General features: G+C 39.0%; 1 protein-coding gene across 4 annotated transcripts in view; it reads left to right on the top strand.

Annotated features, from left to right (window-relative positions):
• The window catches only part of MBP (myelin basic protein), a 120,158-nt gene that overhangs the window by 95,643 nt on the left and 11,838 nt on the right, over positions 1 to 12,677 (top strand). For all 4 annotated transcript variants that reach the window (XM_055704694.1, XM_055704696.1, XM_055704693.1 and 1 more), the window contains exon 4: positions 4,112 to 4,542. In XM_055704694.1, the coding sequence (XP_055560669.1) occupies positions 4,112 to 4,542 (431 nt within the window). The remainder of the gene's footprint in view (positions 1 to 4,111; positions 4,543 to 12,677) is intronic.

The raw sequence follows: 12,677 nt of genomic DNA, 5'->3' as shown, positions 1-12,677 counted from the left end.
TTAAAGGTCCTGTTTATGGAGAACTTCACCTCATGAAAAGGAAAGACAAAATGTTGGGCAACAGTAGAGTTGGAACCCAGATATCCTCAACTGCAGCTTATATGTAAGTAATGATGGATGTGCTTTTTCTGACCTTTTCATTCTTTCAAATGTCCCGATATTGCCACAAATGTTACTAAAAGCCACATGTTGCAGACTAGTGGTTTTCAGCCTCTTAGATAATGCAGGGCAAACTGTTCCTGATACACTGCACATACACCTTGCTACTACAGCTTACTGAAGATCTTGAAATCTTAGGTGTTACAAAGCTGCGTAATTTTTAGGCGTGTCCTTTTGTTGTTCAAGTGACTAAACCCAGGTAAATCAGTACAAAATTCCAGATGTTTTACTTAATATTACCAGCATTTCCAGTAAACATACTGAAATACAGTTGACTCAGAATTGAGAACTTTACTGTATGATATCTAACTATCCAGTTGTCATCTTATAGAAGAGAAAGGACAAAAAAAATAGAAAAGGACAAATACAAGTTGTATTTCAAATACTGAAGAGCACTGCTTTATGAAGATGCATGACTTAATCTAAAATGAAAAGTTGACTCAAAAGGTCCCTAAAGTTAAGCGAAATAATTTTCATCTTTATACCCTAAGGCAGCCAAGAAAAAGGAAATCAGTGATTCGTCACAGCTGTCTTAGTTATGATAAAACATATTAAATATTTGGTGTTATAAATTTGATTAGTGTACTTTATGGTGTTTGTAACAAGTAAGTAACATTTAATTCTTAAGATTTTGTACAAATATTTAAGCTGCTCTTATGTACTATTACAATCATATTTTGCAGTACGCTGTGACTCTGTTGAACTGAGCCTCTCTTGAGAAGCCACGGAAGGGAAACATGCTTCAGCTTTTATCAGCTTCATTTTCCTCATTTATTTTACAGCATTTGTAGAGGGAGCAGCAGTAAGAATGTGAGAGGAATTACAAGTATCTGCAAGAAAGCAAGACTGGGAAGGAGTGGGAGGAGATGAAAAACTTGTAGTCCTTTTTTTAATTTTATTTTAACACATTAAAACTCTTGAACAACCTCTTTCCAGGTTGTCCTTTGCATGGAAGATGACTACAGGCTTTATATACAAGGAGGGGCTACCACAGTGACCAGTGAGAAATGGGCGGGTTGGGTTTAATATTGTTTCATTAACGACTGTTAAGAATTTTTAGTCCACCTATATTCCTTCATTTTGGGAGTCACTGTGTATAGAGGGAACAAATGGCTTGTTCACTCTGACCAACATGCACAGGGAAAATCATGCCAGCAGCAGGCTCCGGAGCTGCACAGGGCGAGGGGAAGTGGAAAGGTGGCGTTGCCTTTGGCAGTGGCCCTCAGCCACGCCTGCAGTGCCAAATCCCTGCATGGCATCTGGCTCCCTCCTGCTGCTTTTGGGTTAATGTGAGGATGTGCTTTTCTCATGGTCTCACTTGCACAGCTTTCAGTGACTTTACTCACTTAAATATGAATAGACAATGCTTTAATAGCCTTCTGCTAATGCCTATGGCAATGCGTTCTGCTGTACTGACTCTTCAACACGTTTTAGAAGGGTTTAAAAAAAATAATGCCTGAAGACCTCTTCCTCCCTGGGCAGCTTTTTTTTAAATTAATTAACGACAGCGCTTCATCTTGCAGGGAGAAACAACAAAAAAAAAAAGCATATTGGTATCATATGGACAGCATTTATAATGGTTTTTAATAGAAGTTGTCTAAATACTTGTTTTTTAAATGAACAAATAAGCATATGTTTACACGCGCCATTAATTCTGGATATCCTTAAGACATTATTTAAAGTGATCTGTCTCGCTAGATGCACTTGAAGACTTTGAGTAGTTAGCTCAAATATTAACATCTCTCTGTTACATATTTTTAAGTATTAGAGAAGACTAGAGCATGCAGAAAATCCAGAGGAAAACTGAGATGTGTGCTTTCATTACTGAAATAAATCATACAGAAAGATTTCTACTTTATAGCTCACTGCGTGTGCATTGGGAGAAGCTACTTTTGTGGCACAAATACCCTTCTTTGCTGCTCACCAATACCCGTATTCACTGACACAAAGAACAACTGTTGTAAAAAATATTAGTATGCAGATGCTCTGGTGTTTTGTTAATGCATTTAATTATATACAATAGCTCTTTTGTTTGTTTTTCTTTTTCTGTCCTTGAATGGATTTGTATTATGGTATAGAATCTAGGTTTAGAGTTGCTGTTTAAAATCTTTTGCAGTATTAGAATGCTCATATATATCCATCTTAGTTTCTCTTTTGTTTGATTAAGAAAATAATTTTGGGACTTGAATAGTTTTTGATAAGTTTGAAACTATCTTTTCAGGAAAACCCCAATCCTGAAGCTGCCAAGAAGTATTTTCCTTTTCCATGCTGATGAGGTCTTCAGTGACCATTACCATAGGTTAAATCATTGCATTCCCAAGAAATACTTTCAGATGTCTTAACTGAAGAAAATTTTCTTGAAGTTCCTCAACATTTTCTAGGTAGTTTATACAGAAGAAAGAAAAAAAGTTACACAGCAAAACTGCACATTACATTATTCTATGAAAAACTGTAGCAGACTGACTGATTACAACAAATTGTAACCTAATTACCAGTATATATTTGCTGAGGCCATCATTGCTGTCTTGTGTCATTATCCATAAAATTATTTCAGATTTATTCTCAGCCTGAAAAAAGGTTTCTTTAGTGCCCTGTGGGTGGGCGAAATCATAAAATGACTACGTCAAGTCGAAAATTGCTCTGGTGAATCAGCAAAATACTTGAACCCAGAGTACTTTGAAAACGTAGGTCTTTGCCAGATCCTATCCCTCCCACGGCAACAAGGACCAAATCGAATGGGGATGTAATGAGGTAACTAGAGGACCCTAAAGGTAACATCTGACTAAGTGCTACTTGTGAAATTTTTGAGCCCAGTTAACTGCAAAAGACATTTCTGACAGAGAGTGAGTGTGTGGGAGGTGTCTGCTCTGAAGGTTGCTTCTCAGGCAATGACCTAGTAATATTCTTTTGGTATTTTGTGGAGATAAGACATATTCCTCAGTGGGCGCAGTTTCCATTAGAACAGTACGAGTAATAGTATAGACTAATAAAACCCTCCATAAATCTTTTTGTCACTGATAGAAGGAGCTACTACAGGTTCGGTGTTAAAGTGTGCTGCAGCTGATTCTTTTCAGGTATTTTACTGTGGGCTTCAGAACACAACTGTGGAGAAAGCAGCAGACATCTCACACCATAGAGGTCTGTCTCTGCACCTTTCTTGCCTAAAAGCTCATCGGTTTCTGATAATTGTTTTTGTCAAGATCTCACAAGCACTAAATGCAAATCAGACAGTTTTGCTATAGGCCTTCAGCATCAGTGCTAGGACGTCGTGTGCCGAGTTTCAGGACCGTATATGGAGAAAAACTGTCATGGGAGGCCAAGCAGAAATTGCAGTTTAGTGTTCTTTGCCTTTTTTAAAGTGAATACAATTTAAACAGTGAAAAAAGCCTCCCCTCGTTTAACTTCAATATCAATCAATCAAGTGTGAGTAAGGGATTCCAGATGGGGACTAAACCTTCAGGTACAAAAGCTCTGACATTATGGAGAGGGAGCCTGCACTTCAGAAGGCACAGTCCTGCAGTGTCGCTGTAGTTATTTATTGGGTGGTTTTTCCTGTTTTGGAGAAAAATGGCACCATTTTAGAGTTGTAGTCCTCAAGGGAAAGTACGGGAATTCTGACTGTTCACTGAAAGCCTCCTCATCAGTGAGACTCCCATGCAAATAAAGTTAGTTTCAGTTGTGCTTCGAACAACCTATTGATCTATTTAGAAATGTGCTCAATGAAAAAACCACCTAGAACTACTGCAAATTTTGTGTGAGAACATCATCCTGGTTTCAGTTCCAAGATAGCTTAATGTTCTTAAAGGCTGGTAGAGAACATAGTTTCATTACAACTGCACATATTACGGGTTTTGTATGAAATGAGCATCTCAAGGCAAGGGAATGAAAGCAGCATTGTTCCAGGGCTGTTTTTCACAGGCCTGTATTCATATCTCATCCTTGTTGTTTGCAGGAGAGGCAGATGTGAACCAGAACAATGGGACCTCCACGAAGAGCCCAGCGGTGACAGACTCCAAAGGCACAGCAGACCCGAAGAATGCCTGGCCTGAGGCCAACCCAGCTGACACAACTGGCCGCCCCCACTTGATCCGCCTCTTTTCCCGAGATGCCCCAGGAAGAGAGGACAACACCTTCAAAGATCGGCCCTCAGAGTCAGACGAGCTACAGACCATCCAAGAGGACAGTGCAGCAGCTTCAGAGAATTCGGATTTGATGGCTTCACAAAAACGCTCCTCTTTCCGGCACGGATCAAAAATGGCATCTGCAAGCACTACAGACCATGCTAGACACGGATCGCCAAGGCACAGAGACTCGGGTCTACTTGACTCGCTGGGCAGATTCTTTGGAGGTGAAAGACATGTTCCCCGGCGGGGCTCGGGCAAGGTGAGCTCTGAGGAGTAGAGAACTGCACAGCTACAGCAAAATAAAGTACAATTAAAAAGGAAGGGGGGGGGGGACACGACTAAAACTGCTACAATGCAAGAGTTGACTTAGCCAGCAAGATAGTACTTGCAGATGTGTAACTTAATGTTTGGCTTTAAACTGAAAACAACAACAAAAAAACCAAGTGGAGCTATTCTGGGTAGTAACAAGGAGTATTAGAAATCCAGGTGGCTTTAGAAATGTTACTGAGAGAAATTTTTATGAACATTTAATATGGTACATTGTATGCATTTGTATGCTGTGCCATTTAGAGAAACTTCAGTCTGCTTTTGTGTGTTCTTAAATATCTGCAAAATGGAGCTGGATGACAGCACTAAATGCAAGACAATCTCCATGTAGTTTGGGGGATGGGACAGACTTGGAAATAGATGTTAGGGGTGAAAAAAACCCCACAACTGTGGCCAGATTCTCAGCCTGCTGGCGCAAGAGCATGTTTTAAGGTGGGCAATAGCATTGCTGAGGAGATGGCTTGACAGATAGCTTCTGAACTCCAGGTGTACAAAACAGTCCAGCTGCTTTTACTCTGGCAAGAAGCGAGGATTTATATTCCGAGCATTTCACGTTAGAAATTGTGTAACAAGCCATTTATTCATTATGAATTGAAAACAAGGTATTGACGAAAGACTATTACTTGAATTCTTTCCTTTTCCAGGATTAACCTGCCGCCTCTGACGGCATGTTAGTTCAGTGCTGTGAGTGGCAAAGTTTGAGATATTTTTACTGTCCCCTTTGCCATGTAACGATAAGTGGAATCTTGTGTTTGTGTGTTCGCACACTACATAAGCATTTGAACGGAACTACCCTAGGGGCTGTAAAACCTTTGTTTTTGCTGAATATGTTGTCTGATCCAGTTGCTCAAGTTGTGCGTTGCAAAAAAAAAAAAAAAAAAAATGGTCATAGTTGCTGACTAGGCCCAAATTTTTCACTAACCTTTGACAACCTTTGCCGTCTGTTCAGTAGCTCTAGCTTTGACAACCTTTGCTGTCTGTGCAGTAGCTCTAGCTTGTGATACCTGCCAGGATGGGTCATCAGGTACAGCTTTCCCAAATCGGCTGTCTCATAGTGTTGCACTCTGTGTGGTTTAACAATGATTTATCATCTATATGACAGCTGCAGAGCTGTGAAGTACACTGACAGCCTGTACCTGGAAGCACAGTGTATAATAGGCCTTCCCTAAAGAGTTGTAATATATAGACCAGTGGGTGAAAAATACTCTAGAAACTAAAAGCAGAAGCCAGTACTATGCAAGCTGTGTATTTTGGTCTTTTTGTTTCTCACATTTACAAACTGGGGCCTGTAATGCTTATGACAAAGATTTAGCAATTATGCAGTTGTTTTTGTAAGTAATGTTCATACGTGCAACAAACAGTTGCTGTGAGAATGAAGAAAACCACTTTTCTGCAAATACCACAGACTGTTCCCAGCACTGCTATTTTCTGGAATCTGGTTGGCCAGCTCAACTCTTGCTGTTTTATTCATATACTATGTTACTCAATGAAAAATGGTATATGAAATGCTCTTTATACACCAAGGAAACAATACCAAAAACTTAAGATTCTGCATACAGAATATAGAGAGGTATGTAAATTCTTGCTTAGCAATAAAATAAACCAACCAACTCATTTTTTAGTAGAGATGACTTAAAAAATGACTGCAAGTTGTACAGATTCTGTATTTCATCCTTTGGCATGAACACAATTGCTATGATTCGAAGATCTCTATGTAATTATGTATGCGAAGACAGGATATCATCTGTCTTACCTCTGCTGTTCAGTAAACTTATTTCGAAGCACTTAAATGTCTGCAAAACAGTACAGAATTATGGACAATACTAACTTTTTTTTTTAACCTAGCACAAGTAGTATTTTTAAGAACAGCTAGATACAATGCTACAGAGTCTTGACTTGCAGATCTCAGCTGGAAGCACAGAGAAGTTTCTATTACCTTGGCAAAACTCAGTCATATTGGCCCTAGAAGTCCTAAAGCATCTCTAGCACTATTTCACACAATGATAATACTGATGCATGAAAAATGTCCTAGGAAGCTCTCTTGTAGGAGGGCTTCAGTGCAGAAAATATTGAACAAGTGGCACAGACAGTTATTTCAACTATTATTTATTTAACCTTTGAATCAATGCCTTCAGGTTTCCTGTATCAAGGAAGGCTTGTGGTGTCATTTATTTATACATGTGTATACAGAGGAAGTGTAGATGGCTAATAGTCTTATTTGTGCTTAAACCCTAAACACCTGTCACTTGCTGAATTTTGTAGAGCGTCAAGAGTACTGATAATGAAGGTGTTAATGGGTGAGCTGAAATAAAGTCCCTTTGCAGTTTTCCAGACTCCACTAAGTAAACAAGTCTTAGCTAAATGAGATACCATGAAAAGCACCTTAAACGATGAAATTCATAAGGCTTGAAATTGAAAAGTTCCTAGAGCTGCAGTTTTCATTAGCTTGCACTTGTTTCTGATCATTTTTTGAAGCATTTCAAAGCAATTCTGCAGCTGCCTCTCTTGCAATCTTCCTTTTTCAGCCAGCCTGTGCCCCAGTGGGAGCGTCCATCTCATCTACCCACACCAGCAAGCACTGGAATGCAAGGACAACACTTGCTCTTTGTACAGATTTAGGGCTGACATTCAAGCAAAACACATTATAAATTCTTTGTGGAGGCATTTTCATCTTGCATCCATAGCTGAAAAGTACATTAATGAATAATACTCACTGTTGTGCAGGGAAAGGTAGGGTAGGAACAAAGCAGGGACTGTTTCATCGCCTCCTTTTCTCCTGTGGAGCAGGTTCTTCCTTACCCTGGAATTCTAAAGTTACATTAAAAGTGTATGGGAGTCCCACGGGAGTAAATAAAAATAGAAATACTGGCATATACAGAAATACTCCTCCTCCTCTAAGAGGGCAGCAAATGCATTTGCCATTGTTCCCCCAACCCCTGCCCCATCAAGATTTGAGATAACTGAAACTCAAATGAAAGACAGCTTGAATTTTGTACCTTTAAGGATTTTTTTAAGGTAGAATATTCCAAACAAAGCTAGTGTTGTGCACAGCATAAACTTTACGGTATTAAGAATTTAAAAGGGTGACAGAAACTGCACTGCAGACATTTTAAAAAGCATGCAAGAGTGTAGTGTAACTATAAATTATTCCCTTTCTAATCTTACATTTATCTAAACATTTGTAAAGCATGTAAGAAAGTTTGTTAAAACGATCGAGTCTTTCTTATGCCTCCTAGATATTAATCTGTATTCAATTTCAAAATGTACCGAGTGCTGTTTTGTTTCTTTTATGCAGTTGTTTATGCTTTTGTAATTCTTTTGGTTATATTTTTTTTTTCTACTAAAGTTTGCACTGTGAAACAAAAACTTTCCAGTCCTGGTTTAACATCATGCATTAACGTACTAAACTTTAAACTACATTTGTGACACACATGCAACAAATCAAAACATTGTGAGTGACAGTAAATAGGCTGAGGCCAGACTTGGTGAAAGAAAGTTTTTCTTTTACATTTTGCTTCAGTTTTGTATGCAGTCTTCTCATGTTCTCCTGTTGCCTGTATGAAGCCTTGCTCCTGTATTTCTTTCCCAATATATAAGTGTTTGGGTACAAGAAATATGGAAGGTGGACACAGGGCTTCTCCTTCCTACAGACAGGTACAAGGTGTGAGCAGTACTGGGCTGAAGTTCTTCTCAAGTTGAGCAGAACCATGGTTTAGGATCAGCATTTCTGAAAAAAAGCAGTTCTAAACTCACCCCAGAGTTAAGCAGTTCTGTAACGGGGACCAACAAAAAGGGTTGTGATAAACATGCACAGGCAATGCATTTAGGGACCACGGTTTTAAATAACAACATAGTCAGATAACATTAATCAGAATATCCAGGCATCTTTTTTCTTTTTGCACTTGAACTCTATTCACGTTTCTTGTGCAAGCTTTAATGTATACTACAGCACCGTGGAGACTTTGAAAAGTAGTTAAATCAATGGTAGTCTTGACTAGTATACGATGTGATTTAAGTAAATACTTACTGTGATTTTTATTTCCAAGTCTTAGTTTTCAGGGAGTGGTATTGCTCGTGATAAATTGTTTTATAAAACCTGCTGTCCAAGCAATATGCTTGTAAAATTTTTTTTATATGGTTTATGGTGATTGTAACAATAATTTTGTTTTAATCTTTTGCTTTATATGTGCTTTATGTATTCATTAAACTGTTTACATCACAAAACCGGTGTACTAATGCTTTAATTTGTTTTCAGTACTTTAATCCATTAACAGAAGTTGCAACAAACTACTTGGTAGTACATGATGGGGTTTCAGATCATTAAAGGAGGCTGTATGTCCTTCTGCAAAGTTCAGTTAGAACAGTTTACTGGACAGAAATCAATAAAGCTTGCCTTCTGTAAGGGAATGACTAGGTTTTCAATAACGAAGCCACTGCATCTGGTGTTCTTGCTTTATGATAATGGAAACTGGACCTAGCCCCAATCGTTCATAGCAGGTAGTAATGAACGACCTAAAAATTAATTTGTGTATCAACTGCCAGTTTGATTAAAGCTCATTTCATTTGTATGGTAGGCCTCTGAGCGCTTTAGATTTGACTGTATTAAAAAACAGTAAATTGTGCAAAACAAGCAAGTATCAACAGGTGAGTACCACATAGCACATCCCAAGTAGAGGGCTTAGGAGCCAACATTATACAGGACTGATTTTAATATGTTCATTTCACACACGTATGACCATATACGTGTTATACATCCTTAATAACTGACATAGTATTAGTTCCATTGCATTATCTCTTGCATTTTCAAGGAAGTTACTCCTTGAAGCAATTATTACAAACTATAAGAGGAAGGAATTCGGAACTCAGACTGGGGTAAACGCTCTGTAAGTGACGCTTAGAAGAGCAAGTTAACATCACTGTGTTAGTGATGCTTTGTGCTCAGCCCAGCAGCAGCGGCACGGCAGGAGGGCTTGTTCAGAAATGGGATGAAATAGTTGGGGGTCACGGATTTGTATTGGAAGTTGAAGAATCATGACCGGGTAGACAGGAAAAACCTATGCGCCCCACTGCTTTTGCTGTCTTATATGGTGTCTTTTTGCCTCTGAAGTTGAGAAATTTATTTAGTAACATGTTTAGGCTAAAATACTAATTAATCAACTGAAGCATTTTAAAGATCACTTTTTCTAATCGGTCTATAGCAAAGAAGATTTCCCCTTTTCATTAAACTTCTAAAAGTATCTTCCTGTTCAGTCTTTGCTACACTATTTCTAGATTCTTCTATCCACCAGTATACTGGTGGATATATATATATAATACGGATATATAATAATAATAATCTGTTTAAGAAAGACCTAAGAGCACGCTCTGAGGAGGAGCTCCAAGGATTCTCCGGAGCGCTTGGTGAAGTTGCAGGCTCGCCCATAGGCTTTGCCTGTGCCTCGGCACAGGGGCAGCACAGAGCCACGGCCACGGGAGAGGCAGCGGCAGCAGCTCTGGGGTCTTTTGGAGGGAGCCGACCTTGGCTGTTCGGCAGCAATTCCTCCGTTTTTCAACTGCCCAGTACCACAGCCCAGCTGAGAATAAGGTCTGGATTTAATTTTACTATGCTGCACCCCAGGGGGGTGTTTGTTTAAACAAGTGGGAGGGGCAGGCAGGAACCCCCAAACTCACGTAACGGTCAAATGGATGTATTAAAAATTTAGCATGAGGATTTTCTCTACCTAACATCAGATTTTTCTCATTGTATTTATACAAACCAAACTTAACAATAAGGAATAGCTTTCTATTAAAATCTGTTAAGGGGTGGTGGTGGTGTTTCCCATCACATAAATTAGCTCCTTGCAAATGAACTGCATTATCCTTAGCACTTTCCATCCTAAAATGCCACAATTAATGACTTTCATCTTCAGCCGTTCTGAGACTGCCCAATGGTAAATGCTGCCCAATGGAAAATTGAGGCAAAAGTTAATAGATTTTTTCCTGACCTTGTCTTGTACCCTCCATCACATACCATTAGCGACAACTGCTGGATTGCATCTTATGTACTGACGCAAAATACCTCACACCTTGCTGAAATGGCCTCCAGTTAGACTAGGCAGGTTCCGTTACTCATTTCACTCTGAATAGTTACTTGGGTTTATTTCTGAGCTACACAAGAAATCCCCCGCTGCCATTTTCAGGTGCTTTTACTGAATTTCTTACAGAGCAATTTCAAAAAATGTTTAAAAAATGTTTATAAAATGTACTGAGTTACTGCTGCAGACCCACTATGAGCCTTAGCTATGGTTCACCTTTTGCTTATCACGGATCTACTTTTTCACATCTGATGTACCATACAATTCACATGCCTTGGCAACTGTACAAGCCCAGGCTTTGGGTGGTCCATCTGCTCCCATGTTATACTGACTACGTTACTAGAAATTTTACCTCCGAGGGATAGTATTTGGTTCAAAGAAATAAGCTATTAACCATGCCATGTCTAATTACTTTCTAATGGTAAACTCTCCTTACTATTCTGCTCTCCCCAAGTTACGCTGATGTAGGCAATAGTACTTTCAGCAATTTGTACGAGTTCAGCTGGGCATCTGCTTACCTATTAAAGGCAGAAAAGCAAGAAAATTGTGCCAATCCCTTCAAAGATGAGAACTGATAAAATGGTTTGCAGGTGGGTGAGTGTGTGCAACCTGGGAGAAGAAATGTGTGTTTCGCAGAAATTAAAGAGGAGAAAAGCATTGCTACAACCTTATTTCTGGCCAGCAGCTGTAAAGCAATAGTGTACATCTGGAATTTATAGTTTTGTGTTCCAAATAATTTAAATTATTATTACAAATTATATATTAATATAATTAATATTATAATTATTGTATGAGCTTCTTGACTATGTGAAAACGGTAGGAAACAGGCCTTTTTATAATTTTTAAAAATTTTTGCTTTCTTACTAGTAGCCATACACACAATGTTACGTTCTGTTGCTGTAGCAGCACCCACAGCTGCATCTCCACCAAACACACAGACTATCAGAAATTCATAATTTTGAATATTAGTCTATCACGTCTTTCATTCTTGGGCATGTGCAATTAAATCATAAAGGCTATGAATCTGTTGGTAGCAGAAGCTACCCCGGAAACTACCCTGAGAATACCTACTAGCCAAAAATCTGTTTTTGGCTGGGGTGATCACTGTCAAAACAAAACCAACCCAAAATGCCAAAGGCTTGCACTGGGTTTCTGTGGTGGATGTCTATGGTGATACCAACTTCATAAAATGGCACAGAGGACAACACCGAATATGCACCAGAGACTGTGTCCAAGCATGTGAAGAACCTCTGACATGAAGAATATTCTAATAAAGTGATGAATGCTAGGCAGAAAAATGCTTCAGAAAAGCAAAGCTAAATTAAAGCATCAGGTTTTGCCCCTGAAACCATTTATCAAGCACCACAACAACAGAATAAATTGGACACAGAGAAAAACCCACAGTGTGATGGCACCAGTGTCTCAGTGGGACCCATCATAAAACAGAACTACCCTGAACAACTGCCCTGATTCTTCTTCCCCTCAGTAATTTTTTCCTCTCACCTTTTAGTTTGTGAACCCTAATTATCAAGGCACAACTAAGGAGTAAGGGGATTATGGACAAATGTGGTTCTGGATTATCATTACCACTTGCCTCTCGTGATAGTCAGTGTTCTCCATTGTTTCCTTCTTCATCTTCTCATCTTTCTTGGGTTTCTTACGTTTCAGTCATCTCTAGTCTTTCTTCCCATGTTTTTTATTCCCATCTTTCTGCTAAGATGTTCATCTGTTTTCCTGCTTTTTGTTCACCACCTGTTTCTAGACAAAGATTGTATTAATGATCTCAACACAACAGTAGAAGGCAAAATCTCTTGCAGAATCGCCTGGACTCCACAGCTCTCTTCCTGCCAATTCTCCTCTGCAACTCTGAGCAAGTATTTTCATTTCTGTTTTAATTTACACATTAGTAAAAATGAGCAGTACCGTTACAAGGATGTGTGGTTCATCCTTTTTGAAGTGATTAGAAAGGCCTGCTGAATTACCTAATGAATTA

The sequence above is a fragment of the Falco cherrug genome, chromosome 3 (assembly GCF_023634085.1).
Source record: "Falco cherrug isolate bFalChe1 chromosome 3, bFalChe1.pri, whole genome shotgun sequence".
Classification (NCBI taxonomy): Eukaryota; Metazoa; Chordata; class Aves; order Falconiformes; family Falconidae; genus Falco; species Falco cherrug.
The sequence above is the reverse complement of the archived record's forward strand: the minus strand, read 5'-3'. Positions and strand labels throughout refer to the sequence as shown.